Consider the following 25,525-nt stretch of genomic DNA (forward strand, 5'->3'; position numbering starts at 1 on the left):
TTCAGGCCATCCAATGCTACCTCAAACTGTCCAGGAGCTCAGTGATGCCCTGATACAAGTCTGGGAGGAGATCCCCCAGGGCACGATCAGTTCAGAATCTTTGGATTTCATATTTCAGCTGCTGTCCTCTTGAGTAATATTTTTGGTGTTGAAAAGAGATGGCATGAGGGCTAACGAAGAAGCTTTGTTTTGTAATGAGCTTTTTTCCTTTTAAAAAAGCTCATTACAAAGCACTGTCAGGCTCAATAGTGCACACTATTTTGAGTACCATTTTGAGTGGCTCTATGAAACTTTGGCAAAATGGACTAGCATGCAAATTGTTTTTACTTTTATTTTTTGGATGTCTTTGAATTTTTCCCTCTGTAAGCTGATGATTTTAATTTCCATCAAAATAAATGTGGCACTGTTTCATTTTTAACAGTCCTTATCACCAAAGATATCCAGCATGATTGAGTTTGGATGTGTTTACATTTTTTTGAGCAGTTTATTAATTATTTATTCAATACAGTTCATTAGCCAATCAAAGACAAAACCCACAGTGAATATTGATCAATTTGAGAGCATTATTACTATTACACTATATATTTGAAGACAGAGTTCAATGTGAAACATGGTATAAAGGAGCAATATCATTTAAATTCAAACTTATAATTTACACATGTCAATACATACAACAATACAACAAACAACCAGGATTTTGGTCCAAAATTCCAGCTAAAGCTGATCCCTGAAGATACAATATAAAAAAATGTAAAATGAAAAAAAAAAGCAATATTATAATATTTCCTTAAAAACAGTGACAGGCTCACTGAATGGTGAGGCTGTTTAAGTGCTAAACCAAGGTTTCAGGTAAGAAAACAAAATAATTCATCAATAAGCAGGAACTACTGACAATTTGATAGTTCATACAGCTCAAGTATACCTAAATTAACTTAAAAGATCTATAATAACATGCCAAGTCTCCTGCTAGCGATACACAACTGAAATATCCACTGTGATACAAAATTCAATATTTGCAATTCATGTAATGAAGTGTTGTAGGATTTCCTACTTACTATTCATATTTCAAATGAGTAAGGTGAATGTTATAAAAGAAATATTTCCAATATAAACTTAAAAACAGAACTGAAAAAAAAGAAGAAAACTAATGACATAAAAAAAATCATAAAATTGTACTAGCTTCCCCGTAGGAGCTCTGGTCTGCTGCTGCAAACTTCACAAAGCACAGAATCAATCAGGTGGCTGAACACACTGAAATCTTGTCTGCACCTGTCACTGCATTGTGAAGAGTGTAGTGGTTCAAGAGATGTCTCCAAGTTGGACTGCACATGAGCAATTCTTGGTCACCTTTGAAACAATAGACACATGTTAGAGACTGCTTCGTTCATCTTTGTAATGTTGCTGAATTTAGAAACATCCACTTTTAAAAAGTGATGCTGAAAACTAGATAATGATCTGGTCATCAAACTGACCTGTATAAAAACGTCTCGCCAAAAATACAGTGGCAATACAGCTGATTTGCATCATCATTTACCACCCAAAAAGCAAATATGAAACAAGACTACAACTGCTAATATGGCCTCCTGCATACAAGCTGCCTACAAATTGCAGACAACGCACCAAAGTCAGACTTTTTACTCAGGTGAGGTATTTGCCATGTACAAGTAGCATTGTGAATGTTTAAAATTAAAACTTATTATGACTTATGAGTATCAATAATGAAGAATTGAATAGTTTACTCTACACAATAATAAATTATATTTATAACTGAATACATTTTAGGTTTTAATTACCAAAATGTTTTAAAACATGCTTTAAAATAATCGTTATTGGTTATTCAGTGAAACTAGGTTAGGAATATGACAGTGGTAGTAATTTCAAAAAATCCACAACTCAATTAATAGTGTAAACAAGAGTGATTTTCTTAGACAACTGTATATTAGGAGCTCAGCAACGTCTGCATAATTCTTAAAAACAGATCTGCACAGCTGCATTATCTCACCAATGATGCAGAGTCCCTCCTTGGCCCTGGTGATGGCTACATTTATCTGATTGGGATCACCAACAAAGCCCAGATGTTTGGAAAGCCAGCTTCTTTCTGGTTGTTTCTCAATTTCTTCATTTGGTAGAGAGCACACTGTAGATAAGATGACATAACGCCATTCACTTCCTAAAAGACAAGACTGTTGTCACATATTTTGCTATCATTAAACAGCATAACTGACTTTTTCCTGTGTCTATCCTTTGACACTTTTGAGTATTGCTTATTATGCAAACTGATCCTAATCCCCCAATTTCCTAGTTATTATCCTTTGTTGTAGTTCTTCTGGTTTCATGATTTTGTGAGAAATTCCTGAATCATACCCAGAAAAAGAATTCCATGTCAACTGAATTAAATGAAGTCAGTTATATTTGCTTTTATATTCCAAAACAAACTGCAAACTACAACACATGGGTCTTTTTTAAACTGAACAGTTTTTTTGTTCTGTTGGCTTTTTTCCAAATTATGTTTTGTTTATCTTATATTACATTTTGATATAGTTTTAATGTTTTATTTATTCTAAATATATTTTACTATATTTTGAAACATATTCTGAAGCCTTTCCTCTTTAGGAAACTTTAGGAAAGGTTTTGTGGTTGGGTAACAGAGTAGCTCACCTTGACTTTTTGTGATCGTGGTAACTGGGATTTGTTCCATCTTCTTTTTCTTCAGCTCATTCCTGATTTCTGACACCTGGGCATTATAAGGTGATAAAATCACAATACTTTGCTGTGCAATTCTGGCAGTCTTCACTAGCTTTTCAGCAATGGTAATCTGCAAGAGAACCAAATTGAAATAGTTGAGCATCCAGTAGCTTTACAGTAACTTTTGCTTTTTTATATTTAAATGTTACTGTTTAAGAGGAAACAAAAGAACATCCAATACTGTACCACTTTGTTTCTCTCTTCAAGATTAGCTTTAGAGTTTTGGTTGCCTTGGGCTGTGTTGACAACTAGACTTATCGTCTTTCCTTTGACATCCCCAAAAACAATGGGTTTTGTCTTGTGGTCAACTTGAAAGACACTCCTCTGCTGTTCCACTCCAGTTTTCAGGTTTCCATTATAAAATTCATTTGATGGGAACTCACATATGTCCTCGTGCTATCAAAGTAAATAACAGTTTAGTTAGAATTTGAATGTGGTAGTCAATGTAGTGTATAAAGAGTGCAATCCAAAAGTATGAGACCACTTGGCAAGATACTTATAATAATAAGTATACTAACAAATTGTTAATCTGGCATTGTCAATTAGACTTAATATAGGCAAGATACTCTCTATCTAAACAATTTGAGTGACGAATGGAGTGAGTAAGATTTGAGTGAATCTGTGAAACCTGTCAGTAGTAAATAGTTACAGCGTATTTGTTTGGCCCCCTTTAACTATAGAGCTGCAGAGACTCCAAAAGTTTGTTCAAATCTGATAACTGAGGCCATATTTATACCCCCACATAGTCAGTGATGTTTTACTTTTCCAACAATGTTTTGATGAAAAATTGACTGACATGCAGGTCAAGCATCCAGGTGAATAATGACAGCAAAATTATTGATTTGAACAAGCCTCTGTTGAGTAGATCAAATTCACCTGAATCACTTGAAACCTACTTCCATGGCAGGCTACAAATGTGTTCCCACGGGCAATTTTACTAATCTGCTGTTTAAATTCTTGTTCTATTCCCCCCACACACATACAGGATTGCGCATGTGTGTGTACTTTATTAAGTTTAGCATATATAAAAACTTTAATATGGTAAGATTAGATTTTTGATGTGGTCTTAAACTTTTGTAATCCAGTATATTTATTATGTGCTATACATCGTGTAAAGTTAATGTTCTTACCATTCTGTACTGGATGTCCAGCATAACTGCCCTCTTCTCATGGATTGTATAGTAGCGCTCAAACAGAGACTTGGCCATTCCAAGCTTCCTCACAAATTCGTTCCTCACAATGGGTCGTAGCTGTTTGTGGTCCCCAATCAAAACAATCTGAAAGTTATATTGGTGATAGTGTAAGACAGAGTGAGTAACTAGCAATAGAGTGACTACTGTCAAAGCAGCGATGAGGCACCCTCTTTTTTGGGGTCTTATTTACAAAAAATCATACCCTGAAGTTAGGAGTAGTCATAAATGAAAATGAAGTAGTAGTCCTAGGTGAACCACTTGAACCTTGTTTTACACTTCTAACCAACAGAAAACTGCTTAGTGTGTTTCTGTGCAAAAGTATATCTTTTTTAAATGTCTTGTCAGCAATATGAAGCAACATCATTTTATCTTTTACTTATTAACCACATTTAGTACTGATGGGGGTTCTTTTTATAAACTTCTTTAAACCCCCTGGTTTCAGTCCAAGAGAGCATGCTTTTTAGTTATTAAAGAAGACAGAATGCAGAAAGACCTCAGAACAGGCAGCAGTGGTTTCTATAAAGGCCTAGCAGGGCAACTCAAGGAAGGAAACACAGCATTTGATGATGTCCAAACCTTTTCTGGTTTGTTGCAGACTAGTGGAATCAGGGCCTGGGGTTCAGTGGCCATAGCACACTCATCAATTAGAATTTGACGTGCAGTGACAGTCTTAGTCAAGACTGGGGTGGAAGACTGCGTACATGTGCACAGTATGATGTCATGCTGTTGTAGTTCATATGCCCGAGCGTCTCTGAGAAGGTTTTTGTATCTAGGAAAACAATCCATACAGTTCCTTCAACTGATTTTTATGCAAAATTGATTGCTTTTATTGCAAATAATAGTTTCACTAACATTTATTTAAAAAATGTTCCAAAATCTTCCAACAATACATTAATTTAAATGGTCAAAAAATAATGTTTCAGGCACTAAAAAAAAAAAAAAAAAAAAATAACTTACTCTTTCACTTCTTCAGCAGTCAGTTCTCCCTTTTTTTCAAAAGCAAGTTTAATACGTTTATCAAAGTCTCTTATTTGAACTGAATAAATGTTTTGGTCCTGACGCATGCGGTGATGCATAGTGATATCCCTAAATTAATGTAAAAAAGGCCAGTGTTATATTAACAATCAACAAAACAATCCAAAAGCAGTTAGTCACCAACTGATATGATTGCAGTACCTGAGCTCTGGTTTGGAATGATCTTGGCGAAGGGTTCTTTGGGAAAACTGCAGCTTGCAGTCTGGAAAGGGGAAATCAAGCATCTCCACTTCTTGGCTGTAAACCCTGAGGGGCCTTAGGCTGTCCTTAAACCTCATTAAGTACCCTGTGTTACAGCAATAAAAGACACACGGAACACGACGGGTTTTGATGACCACTTCAAAGATGAAATTGAGATTAAATTCTGCAGAGAATCAACATAACTTGCCTGCTACAACATCAACAGACTTGTTGGATGGCCCACAGTAGAGAATGACCTTTTTCTTTTCCTTATCCTTTGGGTCATCCAATTTCATTTTGTTTTTAGAGTTGTGCTCAAAAAAACTGTGTACAATGTACACACCTACTACTGTTTTTCCAGTTCCTAAGAGGCAAAGAAAATGGTTTAAGACTTAGCAGAAAATATGAACCATCAAGGTACACAAGTTGACACACCTACCAGGGGGTCCTTGTATCAGTGTGAAGGTATTATTTAGAGCTTTATCTACTGCACGACGCTGGCTCTGGTTCAGCTCTGGCAGTCCATTTATGTTCCTCACAATATTTAAGCTTGATTTAACTGAAAGACAATGCAAAAGATTTAAATAAATTCTGGGTTTGGAGCTTGTAATTTTCTGTGTAACTAATGTGGATATAAGTATCAAACTATTTATTGATGAATGATGGACATACCCTCTTTTGGAATGCGCTGCCCTAGTGCTATAGCCTTAACAAAGTCACATGCCGATGTAATGTTGACTACAGCATTTTCTTTCCGGCTACATAAATAAAGAAGTAAATCAGTGTCAATCAAAATAAGAAAATTTGTAACTGAAAAAAAGTTTTAACTATCCAGTAAGCAATGTAATATAAAACTGAACTACAATTGAACTTACATGTCAGGGATGAGTTTTGGAATGATTTCAACAGTGAAATGAGTGTTTTTCTGAAAAACACATTCAGGAATGGTCTCCATAGGCAGGTGACTAATGTAGAACTCCACTTTACTTCCACCATTTTTTAATTTTTCTGCATTACTTGTGAAACCATGGGCTACCCATGTGAACTCTTTTGGGTCTACCAGGGTGGAATTTTCCACGTTTGAAGTTTCCACATTTGAAGTTTCCAGTTTGAGACCTCTTTTCCGTATGCACAGAAAGCAGTTTCGAAGGTTAAATTCAATGGCCCATTCGTTGATCCATTGTAGCGGTAAGAAAAAGCTTCCTTTGAGTATGCCTTCCAACTCTTGGTTAAACTTTACCTGGAGGTTCTCAATGATAATGATATCACTTTCATTCACTGCATTGGCAGCAGATTCCATCTCACACAAAGGTTTCCAGATCCGTATATACTCCTTGGTATCATTGTAATGAGTCCTTGAAGGAATATCTGCCAATCTGGAGAAGCATGTGATAGGGCTGTTGACATGGTCAACACACATTTCAAACTTTGGTTTAATGTGTACCAACTGAACAGTGGGCATTTGATAACCTCTTTTAATGCTTGAAGTCAATTGGACCTGTAGGATGTCACCTGGCTGCAACTCGAGTTGGATGTCAACAAAATGCTCAGTTTGCATCTCTGGTATTTCTTGCTCCTCAGAGAGACACTTTTCAGCCTGAACATAGTAACCTTCAGAGGACTGAGGCAAAACAGTTTGTTTTCCCAGTTCCTTCAAATCAGCATCAGCATGCATTATGAGACGCTTTGCATGATCTAATTTTCCATTGTCAATTGCCTCAATAGTATCTTTCCATACTCTCAATGGAACCTCAATGCAAGGATGACTATCTGCCATCATTTTCAGCTCTTGGTGGATTTGCATGGCATCAGCTGAATAGATCCGCCTTTTCCATTTAAGAGTGACACTGTGTTTTTCTTCATCGTAAAATGGTTGATCGTCTAGTTGCAAATCTTTGTACATAATTCGCAAATTCCCAACAAATATGTTCTTGTTAAAGGGAAATGCTACTGCAAAACTGTCTTCTTCAGGATTTGCATGAACAACAAAGGCTATCTTTGAAGCACTTTGTTTTTTCATGCTCACTGCATATGAAATTTGCTCAGCCTTCTGTTCATACTTCTCGGCATTCTTGAGGCTCTCCTGAAATTGACTGCACAAAGCCATGATCTTTGATTTAGTGTATTGAACATCTGTATTACATATGTAAGAATGCAAGAGTCTTTGCAAGATGACATCCATGTACTGCCGTATTGGTGAGGAAGCTTTTGTGTAAGACTTTAGGTTCAGAGAATAATGCCCTATTTCTGCCTCAGGAGATGATTTTGAACAGATGAAGTAAGCTTTACTGAAGCACCTTCTGAACTTTTGAGTGACTGGTTGTACCAGAGGGTGGATTTCGTCAGCAGCAACTAGATCTATCATTTTGTCTGTATCATCTGTTCTGGTAGCTGCAACAATTTCTTTCCACACTTCAGGGAGTATGCGAAAGTTTTGACACTTTGGGCTTTGTTGTTCATGGTCTACTTTGTGCCGCACGAGAAAAGACAATGGTATAAATTCTCCACATTCCTCTTTGAATTCTTCTACCTTTACAGGATCTGGTTTTGCCTGACAGCGAAGTGGTGTGGAATACCTGGTTTTGTCACAGCTGATCAAAGTCTTGGATGCATGTTGGTTAAATAACACAGCAAGCTCTTCAATCATCAGATGTGCTTTGCGCTGCCCGGGCAATCTGTCAGCATCGGTTTGAGAATAAGCCCAATCAGATTCAAGTCTTATCTTCCTTTGAGCTTTTGCAAAACAATAAGCAACCGTTACGCAATGCTCAACAGTATCACATTTGGGGGTCTCTTTATAGCTTTTGGAGATGATGTCCTCTGCCTCTAAATATGACAGCTGCTTGTCAGAGTTGATTGTAGACAGCTGAAATTTGGGTTTTCCTGTTATCTTATTTGTATCCTTTTCTGCTTTGAACATCAGTGAGACCACCCTGCGATCTTGACCTTCTTGCAGACTGAGTTGAATGCTCAAGTCCTGGGGAAACATGTAAATAGGTTTCTCCTCAGCACAGTAGTAGGTAGTGCCACTTTGTTCTGCAGCCCTATCTAAATCATCACCTGGCTTCACAACACTTGCCACATCAGCAATATGGAGTCCCAATTCGTAATGATCTTCAAGTTCCCTGACGCTGATAGCATCATCCAGGATCTTTGCTTTTGCAGGATCCACAGTAAAAGTGATTATCTTACGCAAGTCCTGTCTGTTTGTATTGTTTTCATCAGTGTTGTAAACAGCCTTGTCTGATTTGCATGGATGGTATGCAACTTTGAATTCTTCATTCAGGATCTTTAGTCCAGAACCCAAAGAGCTGCCAACTGGAAGAATATCTATGATGTACCCCAATGGAAAAAAATTGTCTTTGTTCCAGCAAATCACTTGCACCTTGAATAGACTGTTCTGTTTTAGATTTTCATCAATATACTTTTGTGTTGCAACTGTCCATTCTCCATCAATTTCCTCCCATATTGGCATATAGTTGCGCTTCTTCTTTAAAATCAGTATACATATTTTGGGCTCCGATTTTTTTATCGGTATCATCATCCTTCTGATAAATTTGCTTTCAGAATTCTGTCGTGATTTGCTGTGATCTTCATCCTCAAGCAGGCACAGAAGTACACGTGCTGATTCTTCTTTCTTGGTGATGCTTACAACTTCTGTTTTGTGGAGGACCACTTGATCTCCAGTAAAGGCCTTACCAAGATTTGCCTGTCCCACGATGCTTATTTGTTTGGTCGGATTATGAAATGGTATGACGTAGCCTTTCCTGTGTGATTCCCTGAAAAACTTCCCATGTTTGTAAATCTCCGGTTGTTTTTTACACATCTTTAAAAGATCTGTGCCAGTATCGGTGAAATTGTATAGTGCCCTTGACCCATCGTGATTTGAAAAGGTCATCTGAAATTCCAAACTGTCTTCATCTGCTTTCAGTTGCTCATAATCATCTTTCAGCTCTTTAAGAATCGCATCATCTAGAGTATGGCTCTCATCCACATGTTCGAACTTCTGAAACTTTACAGTTTCCATAATATCTTGTTCAAAGAACTCTTTAGTGAAATGTTGTGGTGCAACACTGTTGCTGTTGATGCAGTGGTTTATGAAACTCTTCCAGATTCCTGAACATTTCCCAAAGCAACACAGGGCGGCAGCATCTCCAATTACAACCACGTGGGATTGAGCCCTTGTCATCGCAGTGTTTAAAACACGGGCATCATTGAACATCTCCAGACCAGGCAGGTGAGATGTTTTTAGGCTGTCACGTGTTTGCACAGTTGTCATTATGACTGCTCTGAACTGTTTTCCTGTTGACACATGCAAGGTGTTATTTGAAAATGTTAATAATAGCGATGTTAGTTTAGACTACCTTTCTGTCTACAGTAATGAAGAATCTGGCAAGGGGTCTTTACCTTGAACATTTGCAAGTCTCTCAACTTTGATGTTTGCAAGGTTTCTGCTTGAAAGTGCTGTCCTAATTCGAGGAACCTATAAATCAAGGAAATCAATGAAAAAACATTAAATGTTATTAATCATATCTTTACATGTGTGTCTTGAAATTAATCTTAAAGTCCTGTATTTATCATTACTGTGATTAATGTTTATCTTTTAGTCTGATTATAACTGGACTCAACACAAAAAGTTATTACCTGAAATCCCTCTGACAGAATGCAGATTGAGCTTTGGTCCTTGTGACCCCAGCTTGCTGGCCAGTGTTTAAGAATATCTTTCACTACTTCAACCACTTCTGTCACCTCTGCGTTGTTATACCAAGACATCGATACTGTCTCCAAGAGGCACTCTCCCCTGACATGGTGAAACTTCAGAGCATGGCAGTTTGTAGGAGCTGGAACATCTCCAGCAGCTTTGATGAAATCATTTTTACCAACGTAAAAATGGGTGGCGACAAACTCCACAATTTCTCTGGTTGAGCGATAATTTTCATGCAAAATGATTCTGCTTTTCTTAGCAGCATCACAGTTTTGGCCTTGATAATAGTGGAACAAGCGAGTGAGGAGTGTGTGATTGGAACGATCATGGTCAGGCACGGACAAAAGCTTTGGTCCCATTTGCATGTGATCTCCTGCTAGAACAACTATTGTGTTTGACCCAGCAAGACCAAGGGCCATTAGGGCTTCACATTCTAGCATCTGAGAGGCTTCATCAATCAGAATGTGGGTGAAGTATCCCTCTGGAAGATTTAGGTCATGAAAATGTCTTGCCATGGTTGTGGTAGTTATGATTATGTTGTGCTGATCTAGAGCAGCTTTTGTAGGTGGTAGAAAATAATGTCCTTCTTCTGAAAGGAGACAGTATTTCAAAGTAATGCTATCAGTAGCATGCAAAGCAGTCCCTTGTTTGTTTGCTTTTATTCTGATTGGCCTGATTCCACCATTTTTCTTGCTGATGATTGGATGGAAATGTTCTCTGACATATAGATCTGCTGAACTGAAAGGAAATGACAAGTAAATGTTAGCATTTGATTATATTTTTTTTCTGTGCTTAAGTGCCTTCTAGTTAGTGACCTGCTCTATCTACTCAGAAATGATTTGTTCTTTAAAGAAATGTATAGTTATTAAAATGTTGTTGAAATATTACCAAAGTGTAATGTTAACTGAGATATACCAACCCTTCACTTTAGAACAAAGTTTAACCCAATTTTAGACTCTGAATAAGTCTAAAATTATTCAAACTTTGAATAAAGAGAAAACTGCCCAGACTGATGCATATATTTTCAATATATTACCTGTTGGTGTGGGTGCAAATTAGAACTTTGTTCTGAGGATCCTTACAAAGCTCTCTGGCTGCTGTTGCAAGGGTGAATGTCTTCCCAGTTCCAAAAGGTCCATAAATCAGGAGGGGTGCCACAAGGTTTTTGACATTAGAATTCCCTGTGATAAATTCAATTGCTAATTGCTGCTTTGTGTTGAGATTTTCACAGGTAATGTTACCAACAGGAATTACACAACTTTTAAGGACTGGCAGCACAGTCTTTGTATCGGGAAGAAGATCGACAGCCCTGTGCATGGTGCAGTAGTTGAGGCGGTCCAGCTGGAATTGCACCTCCATTTGATATGATTCATTTCTTTTTAGTGCAAGATCAAAGCAACATTGCTTTGACAGTAGCAAAAAAAGTTTATTCTCAGTTGTTTTGTATGGCAACACGCTTGCTTCATAGACTTTAGAGTTTGGGCGAGAAGTTAAAGGGGCTATCAGGGCAGATCGGATGCTTCGTTGTAGTGTCAGTCCCTCAGGGCTGTCTTGTGTAATGTGACAAGGAATCAAGACAACACCAAAAAGTTGCCCCCAAGGAGCCTCCACACCAAACTGCAAACTGTATAATGTATCCAGTGCTGTAATTTCTCCACAAACATTTAGTCTAAAAAAATATGAAAAAAAAAACTTAGGCAACTGAGTATATGTGCAAATTCAAACAGAAAATTTTAAATGATATACAAAAACCTGTTACCTTGAAACAACCTGGTCTTCTGCACATTCTTCATTGTAGAGGAAATGGTGCATTCTTTCTTTGTAGTTTTCATTATTCAGTGGTGTTTGAATGTTGTGGGAGGATTTATACAGGAAACTAATCTGTGGAGGCTTGTACATCTTTAATAACTCATCCTGTTCTTCTGTCCTCGACGAACATGGGATGATTATCCTGTTCCCTCTGTGCCAACGTTCACAACTCTGAAATCTTGCTCCACTGCTCACAGCTGGTTGTTCAGTGACTACTGAATGGCCTACTCTGACTTTGAGTTTTTTCAAGAGCACTGGTCTCATGTCAAAATCAAGCACTAACCATTGTCTGTACAAGCCTGGGTTGATGGATGTGAATGATAGGGTAATGTCATAGGTCCCATCCTCCCTGAGAAAAGGTTCACCTGATGAGTAGATGCAAGGTTCGGAATCTGCATCACCAAGGGTGAACGAAGCTCCTGGTTCTTGCTTTAGCAATGCCACATGCACAAGCTCTCTCTGTTTGAACACAAATTTGGATACTGTAACATAATTCGAACCTTTCTTGGGCAATACAAATTTTGCATTGAGCAGTGAAACCAGACCACACAAAATTAGTGTTTTGGTAAAAGATCTAACTGTTAAAGCCTGAAAGTCTACTTTGTTCAGTCTAAAATACCATTCAGATGTTTGGGGTTACTCAGAAATATCCTTGTTATTCAAATAAAAGCAAAAAATAAAAAACTATTTAAAAAAGAAAAAGGAAAAAAACAACAACCTTTTTTCATTTTTCTTTTTTACATATTTTTTTATTCAGACATATAAATTTACTATTAATCACCAATGAACCATTATTTAAAAATCATAGTAATTAATGTTTCTTAATGGACCCTTTAAAACACCTTTGAGGTACCTCTCCGCAACACTGAACGGGGAGTCAGCCTAAACCACATTCAGAGACTTTAGCATCTCATCACAAAATCTCATTCACATCCTACACCTTGCCATTGAGGAGTTTTGCAACTACCACAACTAACTACTGGAAAATTTGCAAGATTTCCCCCAGGTAGGTCTTCAGACTTTGCCTTCTGTACTGAGGATGCGTTGCTTGGGTTCAGGAGCTCCCCAGTATTTTTCCACTATTAAACCAAGTTCCTGTTTGGGATCACCAGTCTCCATGTGTGAACAGCCAAGCCCTGTTTCTCCTTCTTGAGTTACCAGATTGTTTGTTAGAACTTGAGGCCAAACAAAAAGCTTTAGTTATAGCTCCCCTAGACACTTCATACATCCATGTTTTTTCTTCAGTAGTAACTGAAGAAAAACTGTTTTTTGCTTCAGGAAAACCCTGTGCCAGCCAATCCTTTTTCAACCTTACAGCTTCCTCTATCACTGCTGTTTTCTAGCAGTGGTAAACTTCTCAGGCTTCTGCTGTAATAGGCTACCTCTGTAAAGGAGATGTTAATTAAACATGGTCTACTCAGACTGCAGGTCCCCAGCCTCCCCCAGGATGCAATTGGATTTATTAGACCCTATCAAGGCTCAAGCATTCAAACAGTGTTTAGAAAATGTGTTGTTTCAAGGCTGGAGGATTCTGCCATTAGTGTCATTATTCTGAGATACATTTTATTAAACGAAAAGTTTGGCTTCTTTTATGCTGATTGTGTGAGTCCAATTTTGCGCAAATTTCACTATTTTCGTGACTGTGGTCCCAAAATAGTGAAACCTGTGCTTGGACACAGGGAACACAAATTTCACACTTGAAACAAAAAAACTGCAATGAACATGTTTTCTGAAAATAAAAAAAACATTAAGTCTTACCTCTGTCTCAATTTGAAAATTCCATTTTAGTGTTGCATTAATCTCTTGACACTCCACAGTTGAATCTTCATCGCAAGAGATGCTGACATCGTCAACATGTTCAGACATCTGTTCAGCATTTGAAAAAGTGAAAGACATCATTTAGAATAGTCAAAAGATGAATAAAAAAATTCTACTCATAAATCAACATGTAAAAAGTAAGATTCATTGCATTAAGTCAGCTAATTATGCTCTGGGCAGGCTTGCTGCTCTATATATTTTATCAGTCTGTTGTTGCGAGCACCATCTTCTTTGGTGCAGGCATTAAAGCAAAGGACACAAACAGACCAAACAAACTCATCAGGAAAGCCGAGTCTGTTGTTGGCATGAGATCGCCACACTGGTGGAGGTGATCAGTGACAGAATGGTGGCAAGACTTGCTGCCATTCATAGATAATGACTCCCACCCCTCCATAACACACTGGAGCAGTCGGCACATGTTGATGTTTGTGTGCAAGCGGTTTATGTTGTAACTCGTTGTTTAAAAATTGAAAATTGACAGGCTATTTCCTCAAGAAATTATTTTTTTTCCATCCTTGTAAAAACTTTGTGACAAAATGTAAAGCACAAGTTGTATTTATCACTTCTGGCTATAGCATGCCTGGTCACACTTTGTTGGCTTTAGCACAAATTTCAGCCATACCATAAGTTATTTCATTCTAGAACCTGGACTGAAACAACAACCTTGTCAGTCAAAAATGTTAAGGGCTGCAACATGTCACAGTTGCAAAAAGTCATTACCCTTATGCTTAATTTCAGCCTGTGTGCTTTCAGTAACTGGAGAAAATTCCTGTGATGGAAATGCTGCCAAAGACTGTAGCATACCTTGTTGATCCACCAACATACCCTATCAAATACAAAATTCTTCAAGACAATATGAAGATTGTTTACAGTGGATTCAAGCCTTATACTTACAATGTACACTTCATTACTGCTGTTTTTGTATTCCTCCAAGAGCATATCATTATAAGACATGAGACCCTGGGCTTGAATGTTATGTTTGATCTCCTTCTCTTCTGCAGCACGCATCATCCATTCCTGCAGCTCTTCCATAGAATGAGCTTTTGGGCACTTACTGCCGTACTCACAAGTTTGGGGTCTAGGATCAAATGACAAGTTCGACAAATAATAAGTGAAATGAATCAGTCAAATTAGCAAAAGAAATGGAAATGGTCCTTCAATGATTTTTACCACTATAGACATAAACAATTAGGTTTAAATTCTTTATATTTTTCTGTTGTTCCCTAACATAGAAGATATAAACTTATCTGATTAGAGTGAAACAAATAAAGTAATTTGAAACACATTTCCCTTCCTGTAATGATTGTTACTATGGTATGACAGAACATGAAAACAGTTTATGATTATGAATTTTGCTCCTTGACAAAAATACATTTTACAATATACATCGATATCAAATAATTAAATAGATTTTGCTAAATATTTTTAAAGTAAAAAATAAAAGAAAAATGTTAAGCAATGCTTTGTAAACCATCTATGAAAATAACATGGATGTCATTATCATATTCATAATATCCATTGATTCACTTATCCTTTTCAGGGTCACTGGGGGGTTGCAGCCTAGCCCAGTAGTCTTAGGGCTAACTCACATTCTTAGGGCTCACTCACATTCACACCTATGGGCAAATGAGAGTTTTCAATCTATCCGCACTAACTGCATGTCTTTGGACTGTGGGAGGAAGCCGGGGTACCTGGAGAGAACCCACACAAACACAGGGAGAACATGCAAACTCCACACAGAAGGCCTGATGGAGGAATTGAACTCAGGACCATTGCTGTGAGGTAACAGTTCTAACCACCATATGTCTGTGAACGTTCTCAGTCATCCAGGTCATCGTAGTCTAAGGAGCTTGGAAAGAAAAGCGTCTGGACTTCTTTAAGTTGCTTGAAGGCATTTCACCCACTCCTCTATACATGAAACCCTGGCTGATTGTGACCCACACCCATTTTCACACCTTGGCTCATCTGATTAGGTCATCAAAGGACTCCCTGTCTTTTGTCCCTCTTTGGGGGGATACTCCCACTTTTAAAACTGGGACTCTCCACCATTTGACTTTTAGAACTGAAGAAGCTTCTCGGATGAGAGGTGAAACGTCTTCAAGCAACTTAAAGAAGTCCAGACGCTTTTCTTTCCAAGCTCCTTAGACTTCTAATCACCATGCCACTGTGCTAACATTAGTTTTAGAATGCTTATAAGCTGGCAAATGAGGTGCTGGAAGCATAACTCATGAAACTATGTCCTATTTCAGTTCTGCTCACTTGCTGTTTAGTTACATTTAGACAACAGAACCACTTTAGTTAAAATATTCAGTTGATCTGAATCTGAATACTTGTTCCACATCTGTTTGTCCTTGCTTTGAACAAATTACATGACAGAATGAGCTTAAACTAAACTGAACTGAGAAAAAAAAAAGCTTTGGTGTATTTGCTTAAAGCCTTCTTACAGAACCTTCATGGTGAAAGAAACTGGAACCATTTACCTCTCACAAAGCCAAAGCTCAGCTCGCCGGTTGTGTGGCACCTCGCGTCCTCTCCACCTGGTAGTGGTGTCCTGGGCGACTAACTGGGCATGTTCCAAAGAGGCGCAGTGCTTATAGAAGCTCTCTGGGGAAGAAAGACTCAGGTGGCAAACTTTGCAGTACATGGTCACTTTCCTGGGCTGTGTCTGCGCTGGTTGACTCAGCTGAAGTAGGTGACGCCGAACACAGAGCCCGGTATGCTCTGCTTTCCACACAGCCATCTCCACCTCACTTTGGGCAGACTGGCATTCACTGGCAGTGTGCCAGCAGGGCTTCCCTTGTATTACATAACTACAATATGTAAACTGACAGTTTGGGGGAAGCGGGCGCACCTGACTGTAGACATGTTTCCTGCTGTTCTCTGATAGGTGATAAACTAAGACTGGGTTCCAGGCATGTGCTATGTCTGCTGCACAAAAATCATTCCACCTTTTGGTTGTTAGTTTTTGTGGGTGTTCCTGAAAGCAGTCTTTACAGACCTCAATGAATTCACCTGAAAAGTGCCGGAGCATGCTTTCAGCTGCATGTTCTGGTGTTAATGAGACAGACTGTGTTAAAAGTCTGATTAACTCATTCTTATCCATTTTTTTCTCTCTAAGATAGTTCCAAACAGTGGCCTCTTCAAGGCTTTTGGCATAAGTGCATCCTCGACCCTGCGTGTGTTGTGTGCATCTGGAGTCCTCAGCAATATATTTACACACTTTGTAACAAACAGTTTGAGCAAGTGTAGGTTGCTTAGAGACAAGCTTCCATAGGTCGGAGGCTTTGCCTTTAGCTAGTAGCAGAGATCTTCTACACTTGTGCACAACTGACTGAACGTTGTATGTTATTTCATTTACCTTGACAGAGCACAAATTACACACAGCTTTTAAATCTACATCTGCCAAGAGGTCACCCAGAGGTTCATCAATGTTAGCCTGACAAGTTCCTCTCTCAGACTCAGCAATGAGATTACAGAGAAGTGCGTGATCCAATCCCTGGTGCTTTTCAAATGTCCACACTGCAGCTTCCTCATCACTTCTGGCAAAGGTGCACCGGTTCTTGTGCTGGGTGCAACCACGCCCCTCTACATAGTACCAACAGGCCATATACTTATTTGGGTTTGGAAATATTGGCCGTCTAGAAACGGGCCTCCATTTAATGCCACCTTTGGCTTTGCAGAGCAGGACATTGTGTCCGCACTTGTGTTGAACTGATTTCAATCTATATGTAATTTCTTGTTCCTTGACACAGCACTGAGTGCAAACAAGTTTGAGGTCATAGACCAATAAAAGAGGAGACAGTCTGGAAGCACTTGCTGACATTTTGATACAATCATAATCTTTAAACCAGGCACTGAATACAAAAATGTATAATGACCCTTGAAATGTCTTGTGGGTGATGAATCTCTTGCTTGGCCTGAATGTGTCTGGAAAAAAAAAGAGAATTATAAGAAGTGTGTTCAGTCACTGCAGAAATTATCTACTAAGACTCAGCCATTTAATCTTCAGAATCAGAAACTTTATTGTCATTGTCATGAGAACAACGAAATTAAGAATGGTCCCCGATCATTGCATCATCCCTAGCAATATCAAAATATAAATAAAACAATAAAATTCAATAAATAAAATAGATAGAATACTTAAAATACTAATAAGATATAACAGTAAAGATAGATTAGTGAAGTACTTAGTTGGGGATGTGAAGAGAAGCAATGTACATTTAATTTAATTCTCAAAACTACTATTATTGGATACAAAATGTCTCATACTTCATAGAAAGTGCATTTCAAGTGTTTTTGCAACTTAGATTTCCACTTCCATGCTGATGCTAGTAACCAGCACTGGCAAACTAAGTGGGGCACATTCCGGGTTAGACAGACTTAAATAAACCGTTTACTTTCAGCAGCTCAATTTAAAAATAGCCATACAGTTTTTAGTCTTTATAGAGGTATATTAATTCACTTCAGTATATTTTCAATTGCATGTTCTGGTGTTAACAAAACAAAATCTCATTGACTTATTCTTAGCAATGTTTTCCTCTGTAATATATAGGCATTTTATTGGTGTTAGATTCTGTTCAGTTAAATTCAATTACATTTTATTTGTATAACACTAAATCACAACAGTCACGCTTTAAATATAAAGCACCTTGAGGTGACTGTTGTTGTGATTTGGTAATAAGGTAAACACTTTGAAATAATACAGAGAAAACACCAGAGCTGAACTGCTTTGAGCATAGTGTCTGTGAAGGTTCTCAGTCATCCAGGTCATCGTAATCTAAGGCTACGTCCACATGTAAACAGGTATTTTTGAAAACGGAGATTTTCCGTTTTCGTTTAAAAAAAATAATCCCGTCCACATGTAAACGCAAAAATGAAGGAAAACGCTGCTAAGAACATGCCAAAGCAACAGGTGGCGATATATTCCTAACTGTGTAGAAATGTTGGCCAATCAGAAGTCTAGAAGCCTCGGTGGGAAATAGTAAACAAAGATGGGGCATAGAAGCAGAACCGAGTCGTATGTGTGGAGGGACAGTAACTGTGTGTGTATATGTAAGCATTTAAACAGTGCAGAGAGAACAATTAACAGTAACAGTATTGTAGAAATTCACTTCACCGAAACAATAACGTTGTCACGGTTTGCCAGGGCAAGCCGTGTGGAATATTTAGGACCAGGACGCGGCAGCTCTGGTGCAGGTGAGTATTTATTAACGAAGGGAAAAACAAACAACAAAGGCACTGGGAACATGAAACTGGAACCTAAACTGGGTAAAACTAACAAAGGCAAAACAAAACAGGAGCACTAGAAGGCCAAAAGACAAAAATAAAAACAAAACACGAGTCCAAACCAAAAGAAAAGAAGCACACCAGAGCACAGGAAAACAGAGTCCAAAACAGAAGAGGTCAGGGGGCCGGCCAGCACAGGAGTCCAAACAGTTCAGGGGGCCGACCGTGCAGAAGGCAACGGCGACGACGACAGCACTGGTCCGGGGGCCGGCCGTGCGGAAGGCAACGGCGACAGCACTGGTCCGGGAGCCGGCCGTGTGGAAGGCAACGGCGGCCACTCAAGCGAAGAGGGTCCGGGAGCTGGCCGTGCGGACGGCAACGGCGGCCACTCAGGCGAGGAGGGTCTGGGGGCCGGCCGTGCGGAAGGCAATGGCGGCCACTCAGGCGAAGAGGGTCTGGGGACCGCCCACGACGGCGATGGCGCCTGGCCAGTTGCCTGGCCAGCGGCCTAGAAAGCGGCCGTTTAGCTGCAGACCCAAACGAGGCAGGGCCAGGCGACACTGAAGGCGGAGACACGGAGGCTGGACCAGGCGACGCTGAAAACACGGAGGCTGGACCAGGCGACGCTGAAGACACGGAGGCTGGGCCAGGCGAGGATGACGAGGCTGCAGCTGGACCAGGCGAGGATGACGAGGCTGCAGCTGGACCAGACGAGGCTGACGGCTCTGCAGCTGGACCAGACGGCGCTGCAGGCGGCAGCGTGGAAGCCGGAGACGGAGGCGCTGCAGGCGGCGGCGTGGAAGCCGGAGCCGGCCGTGCGGAAGGCCACGGCGGCCACTCAGGCAAAGAGGGTCTGGGAACCGCCCACGACGGCGATGGCGCCTGGCCAGTTGCCTGGCCAGCGGCCTAGAAAGCGGCCGTTTAGCTGCAGACCCAAACGAGGCTGGACCAGGCGACGCTGAAAACATGGAGGCTGGACCAGGCGACGCTGAAGACACGGAGGCTGGGCCAGGCGAGGATGACGAGCTGCAGGCGGCGGCGCTGCAGGCGGTGGCGTGGAAGCCAGAGCCGGAGGCGCTGCAGGCGGCGGCGTGGAAGCCAGAGGCGCTGCAGACCCTCCAGTGGAGACAGGAGACAAAGGCCGGAGCGGTCCTTCGGACCCTCCAGCGGAGACAGGAGACAAAGGCCGGAGCGGTCCCTCGGACCCTCCAGCGGAGATAGGAGACGAAGGCCGGAGCAGTCCCTCGGACCCTCCAGCGGAGACAGGAGACGAAGGCCGGAGCGGTCCCTTGGACCCTCCTGTGGAGACAGGAGACGAAGTCATCACTAAGCCAGCAGTCATGGAGGCCACTAGCTGACACAAAGGCGACTGGCAATGCACTGAGCACGGGCTCTGCCCAGGCAATGCTGACATGGTGCAGTTCTCAGGTGGCTGCTTAGACTTCAGGGGTCCAGAATCTGAGACGGGGACTGAGACCTAGCCTCTGGGGAAGCCCTGGAGTGCAGAACGGTGCCTGAAGCAGCTAAAGCGCGAGAAATTCCCTGACTGGAACTTAGACTTTCTCCCTGCGTAGAGTGAGTGTGTGAGACCGGTGACACTGGAGCCAGAGCTGCGGGTAGCGGGGGCACTGGAGCTGCGGGTAGCGGGGGCACTGGAGCTGCGGGTAGCGGGGGCACTGGAGCTACGGGGGCCTGAGCTACAGGTGACTCTGGAGCTACGGGGGCCTGAACTACAGGTGACACTGGAGGCGCAGGGGCCTGAACTACAGGTGACACTGGAGGCACTGAAAAGAGGGAGACACTGGTGGCCGAGCAGAGTGTGGCTGCGGGGCAGCTAGCTGAGAAGAGTGTGCGATCGGCGTTTCCTCCCCGCAGACGGCTCCGACGGGCCGGGCAAGATCACATCCGGCGAGTCGGGCAGCGAGGCAGGAGTGGCTGAGAGAAGGTGCGGTGTGTGCTGGAGAAAAGCCTGCATGGTCGGAGGAAGCGACTTCAGAAGCCATGGCAGGCCAGAAAAGAGCCATTGTAGCCGACTTTCCACGGTGCGGCGAAGCTCCTCTGGAGGGTTCTCTAGCCACAGCCCGAGGAGAATCTCCACATTATATGTAGTGTCGTCCCGGAGCTCCTCGGACGGATTTACTGCCGCTGGGTCCATGGTGGCTGGTTCGTACTGTCACGGTTTGCCAGGGCAAGCCGTGTGGAATATTTAGGACCAGGACGCGGCAGTTCTGGTGCAGGTGAGTATTTATTAACGAAGGGAAAAACAAACAACAAAGGCACTGGGAACATGAAACTGGAACCTGGCTCAAGAGTTGGCAGTTCATCTTGTAATCGGAAGGTTGCTGGTTCGAGCCCTGGCGCAGACAGTCTCGGTCGCCTACTGGTCGCCAACTGGTTGCCTACTGCACACCTCAGAGTGCCCGGTGGCGCCAGTGTCCGGCAGCCTTGTCTCTGTCAGTGCGCCATGCTGCCAGGCATTGTTATTCAATTGATCACAGTGGCAATGTAGCATGCCATCACCAATGTGTGTGTGAATGACTGAATGATTCACACACAGAGTTGGGGAGTAACGATTACTTTTTTCAAGTAACAAGTAAAGTAAGGGATTACTATTGCAAAAACGGTAATTAGATTACCGTTACTTTCCCGTAGGAACGCTGCGTTACTAAAAACGTGATTTTTTTGCGAGAATGTCTCATGACAGTGACGTAAGCAAGTGTGACGTTCGTGACAACAGCTGTGTGCAGAGCAACAATGGATAATATATCAGTGCGGGCGAGAGTATGAGCGTGCAGCGTTTAAAGCGTGGAAGTACTGATCTTACTTTGAGTTTGATTCCATAAAAAGTGACAAAAACATTAGTGTCCGTTGTGCGTGGGAAGAAAACCCCCTAAACTTCCGAACAAGCACCGAGTAGCTACCACGTAATGGGAAATTCACAGAGAAACTCGCGGATTCTTCCTCTGACTTCTGCGGCACACCTGCACCAGGGTAAACCTCCGCCTACCCTACTCCTGCTTTACAGGTGAAAATAGAGCAAAAGGACCGCTAGTCTTTGACTTTATTTATTTTCTGCTGTGTTTTACTTGCATCTATTTGAAAGAGTGAGTGTAAACACACAAAAAAAAATGTGCTGGAATGTGCAGAAAATAGGTTTAAATATTAAACAAATTTCTTCCAGTCAGAGAATGTTGCATATAATTACATTTATGCTTGATGCATGAAGTTAAAAGATTAAAACTAATAAAACAAGTTTTAAAAAGAGACTTTTCCATTTGATTACATTTTGTATGATGATTATGCAGAAAAAGTAGAATTGGGCTGAAAGATCTATCGCTTTATCACCTATTCAGGTTGTAAATAGGGCTGCCACAAACGATTATTTTGATAGTCGACTAGTCACCGATTATTTTTGCGATTAGTCGACTAATCAGATCATCATCCATTGGACGTACAGCGTACAGCTTATTGCACCAGAAGCATCTGGTCTTATATAACTATCATTAGCTTACAGCTTGAAGTGTTTGTGCTAACTAAAAATAAAGACAAGATGGTAGTTTATTAATTTTTAATGAAATTTTCAGATTGTTTCGGTGAAGTTTAATAAACTCCTTGCTTTCTAAAATATAACAGGACACCGGAGTATATTCTCCAGCGTCTCACACTTCTGACAATCAGCTGTCTGCTTGACAGTTTTAGCTGTGCAAAAACTATAACTTTAATCTCAGCCAAACCGATTTACTCAGGAACAAATAAAATACTAAAGAAAGCCAAACAATAACATTTTTAAGTTATCTAAGTGACTTATATATATGTTTAACCTGACTAGCGAAAGACGGCGGTGGGTTTGAAAACGATTTGCCGGGAGTCCGGTGTTCTCACGGCTCTAGTTAGCCTTGCCCCCGCCTAGCTAACGAGCTAGTAGGTAACAGACGTCTCCGAAAACGTCGGAGCGCTTTTGAAAATGCGTGGTGTCTTGATAAACTGAGCAGATATTTGAGATTTACACGGCTACATTCTCGCCTGAAAATATGTTAAACGTTTATTTTGTGACCCAGAAAGAATAATAAGAGTAAAGTTAAAACTAACTAGCTGCCACCATTGTTGACAACTGCGCTGGGCTGCGCTATGAATTCTGGGACACAGCTTCTTCTTCTTCGGGGTTTAACGGCAGCTGGCATCCTTGTACATGCAGTGCTGCCATCTTCTGTTTCAGTCCGTTATTACACTCTTAAATCCTACTACTCATTCCTGCGTCCTTTGTGATCTTACAAAGCTTCAAACGATGCGTCGACTATTAAATCAGTCGTCGACGATTTTAATAGTCGACATAATCGTGACTAGTCGACTAATCGTGGCAGCCCTAGTTGTAAATCGTGTTTTTAAAAAGTAACTAAGTAATTAATTACTTTTGAAAATAAGTAATCAGTAAAGTAAAGGGATTACTTTTTTGGGGAAGTAATCAGTAATTAGTTACTGATTACTTTTTTCAAGTAATTTGACCAACACTGTTCACACACACATTCAAGATGACTGAATGCAGTGTAAAGCGCTATACAAATACAGGCCATTTGCCATATTTAATATTAAGTACAATTTTGATTACATTCAGTTTACAATATTAAGTAAATGGATTAAGTAAATTGGAGAATCACTTCTGGACTGTAGGCAAAGCAGTTTAGCACCCAGGGTCTTCTTTGTAGTAGGAGCTATGGCTGCAATAAGCACTGTCTTACTGAAAAATGCAAGCCCTCCCCAATTATGCTTTAATTGTGTATAACATATGGGTTTATGAAATTTGCAAATCTTGCAAATCTTGTGGTTTCTCAATTTGTTGAGGGGTTGTACATTGTGTAATGTGTTGAAACAAAATTATGCAACAACAGTTGCCCTTTGAGATCTGGATTCAAACCACACCAAAAATCAAAGTTAAGTTTTTCCTAGTTTTTTGAGAATCACTAAGCACTAAGTCTACCTAGATATGCAGTCTATAGTCTACTTAGGGTGGTAGAGGAAGCTATTGCTTTTCAGAAATTTGGTGGCTCCAGGTATTTTAGTTTGTTTTTTCTATTGTGTCTTTACTGCGACAGTGCAGTGGAGATAAGACCAGACAGCTGGGAGCTGAGAGAAAGAGCAGGGGGAGGCAAACGGCAAATTGAAGTGAATTTGAACCCCGGCCTCTGCATTAGCCTGTCAGTTTGTAGGTCACTTACTCAAGATGCTTACTAAACTCCCTCAGATTTCTATTAAGAATTCTCTCTGTCTGTAAAGGATTCTCGCATTTGAGCTACCAGTGTTTAACCAGAAACATCATAAGAAAATATAACTCATAAACCCAGAAATTAAATCTATGGGGCAAAACCATATTTATAAAATTAGACCTGTGATATATAGACAGTTACCCTAATGACCACTGAAATTTAAACTTATTGAGATAATGCTTCTAAATAACTGCCTAAGGAAGTGCCCCGATGCGCTTCAAGATGGCTGCCGAGTAGTGACATTTGCCACCACCATTATTAAAACGTCTGTATTTATATACAATAAATAACCACGTAGAAAAAGTAAAGCGGGTCTAAAGTCCGCTAGATGGCGTAATTACACATCTTTAAATACAATACCAGGTGTAACGTGGGCTTCCCCATATAATAATAATAATAATAATAATAATAATAATAATAATGATAATAATAATATTTTCACTGACTGATGTCCTATGTCACCTCACCCCACCGTGAGTTTGATTGTTCGGTCTTGGACAGCATCGCGTGGACTCAGCTGGAGTCTTACTTAAGTTTCATTTCTCTTCTTTTGCGTCAGCAGCAATAATGCTGCTCCTTTTAACAGTAGCTTCCTGTATTCTTTATGATGTTCCTGCACGGTTAGTCTGATGATGCAGGGGCTTCAGCCTCCCTCCCATTTCTGTTTTTCTGCTAGCTGAAAACTGATTATTGACTTCTTTAAAAAAATAAAAAAAACAAGACTTCACCTGAAAAGCGTATGATGTTATGATATACATTGGTCGTGTCATCACACAGAGCATAATTTACATTATTACTATTATAATGGTTCCAGAGGAACAAGAAAAAAAAAACACTTATTATAATAAAACTTATAAAGAAACTAGAGTTACTGAAGTGTGACATTAACAGTCGGTTTCGCACTGTCCAATGTTTTATAAACAATTTGATAACCATGAGAAAATGCCGAATACCGGCCATTAAAAAAAAAAAAAAAATCCACATTCACGTTTAGAATCATTTTGTATACACATAATGAGACTTCTACTGCTACTACTACTACTACTAATAATAATACCACTAATAATGCTTACCGTTAAACCAAGGTCCTATTTGTCAACTGATCCCAATGTGAGTCTGATCGACAACAGCGGGACTTGGATAGCATACCCTGGACTCATCTTGGCTGCAACCGTCGGTCTCAGTTAAGTTTCATTTCTCGTCTCTTCCGTCAGCAACAGTTTGGATATAATAAACACGACCTTAACCCCACCCACATTTGTTCACAGACAAATGCTTGGTCATCGAAAAAAAATGTTGTTTCTATTACCTGCAGCTTCCTGTATTCTTTATGTTGTTCCTGCATTGTTAGTCGGGTTACTCCCCATTCCTGTTTTTCTGCTTGCTGCAAACTGATTATGTACTTTTAAAAACATTATTATTAAAGACCAAGGGCGTAGATTTGGCATTCACCCAGCGGTGCAGAAAGAGTTAAATTACGTTCTCTACTGGAGTCCTATATCATGTGACAAATATGGCCAATGCGATTGGCTGTGCCTTTCAGGGAGCTGTGT

General features: G+C 40.4%; 1 protein-coding gene across 5 annotated transcripts; it reads right to left on the minus strand.

The window, feature by feature from the left end:
• Nucleotides 1-464: 464 nt before the first annotated feature.
• On the minus strand, nucleotides 465-25,416 carry helz2b (helicase with zinc finger 2b). 5 transcript variants are annotated; one of them, XM_082533522.1, is made up of 20 exons: nucleotides 25,046-25,409; nucleotides 15,966-17,412; nucleotides 14,380-14,563; nucleotides 13,426-13,533; nucleotides 11,618-12,126; nucleotides 10,895-11,527; nucleotides 9,798-10,596; nucleotides 9,561-9,636; nucleotides 6,029-9,455; nucleotides 5,826-5,911; nucleotides 5,593-5,712; nucleotides 5,362-5,517; nucleotides 5,115-5,259; nucleotides 4,896-5,024; nucleotides 4,515-4,707; nucleotides 3,876-4,022; nucleotides 2,932-3,141; nucleotides 2,659-2,815; nucleotides 2,003-2,137; nucleotides 465-1,347 (listed from the first exon to the last, which is right to left on the minus strand). In XM_082533522.1, exons 2-20 carry the CDS (start codon nucleotides 17,306-17,308, stop codon nucleotides 1,235-1,237), a joined length of 8,670 nt encoding a protein of 2,889 aa, XP_082389648.1. In that variant the 5' UTR covers nucleotides 17,309-17,412; nucleotides 25,046-25,409; the 3' UTR covers nucleotides 465-1,234. The 5 variants fall into 5 exon arrangements, with proteins under 5 accessions (XP_082389648.1, XP_082389647.1, XP_082389651.1 ...); XM_082533521.1 differs by having other exon boundaries at nucleotides 2,003-2,170; nucleotides 25,046-25,408; XM_082533525.1 differs by having other exon boundaries at nucleotides 2,003-2,170; nucleotides 15,966-16,089; nucleotides 25,046-25,404.
• Nucleotides 25,417-25,525: the final 109 nt, after the last annotated feature.

This window comes from Aulonocara stuartgranti (assembly GCF_965226115.1).
Source record: "Aulonocara stuartgranti genome assembly, chromosome: 5".
NCBI classification, from domain to species: Eukaryota; Metazoa; Chordata; class Actinopteri; order Cichliformes; family Cichlidae; genus Aulonocara; species Aulonocara stuartgranti.

Coding starts and splice junctions, on each gene's coding strand:
- helz2b (XM_082533521.1), bottom strand. CDS start 17,308: ATGTCAGCAAGTGCTTCCAGACTGTCTCCTCTTTTATTGGTCTATGAC. Junction 5,912..6,028: donor CCAAAACTCATCCCTGACAT/GTAAGTTCAATT, acceptor TTATTTATGTAG/CCGGAAAGAAAATGCTGTAG. Junction 5,713..5,825: donor GCAGCGCATTCCAAAAGAGG/GTATGTCCATCA, acceptor ATTGTCTTTCAG/TTAAATCAAGCTTAAATATT.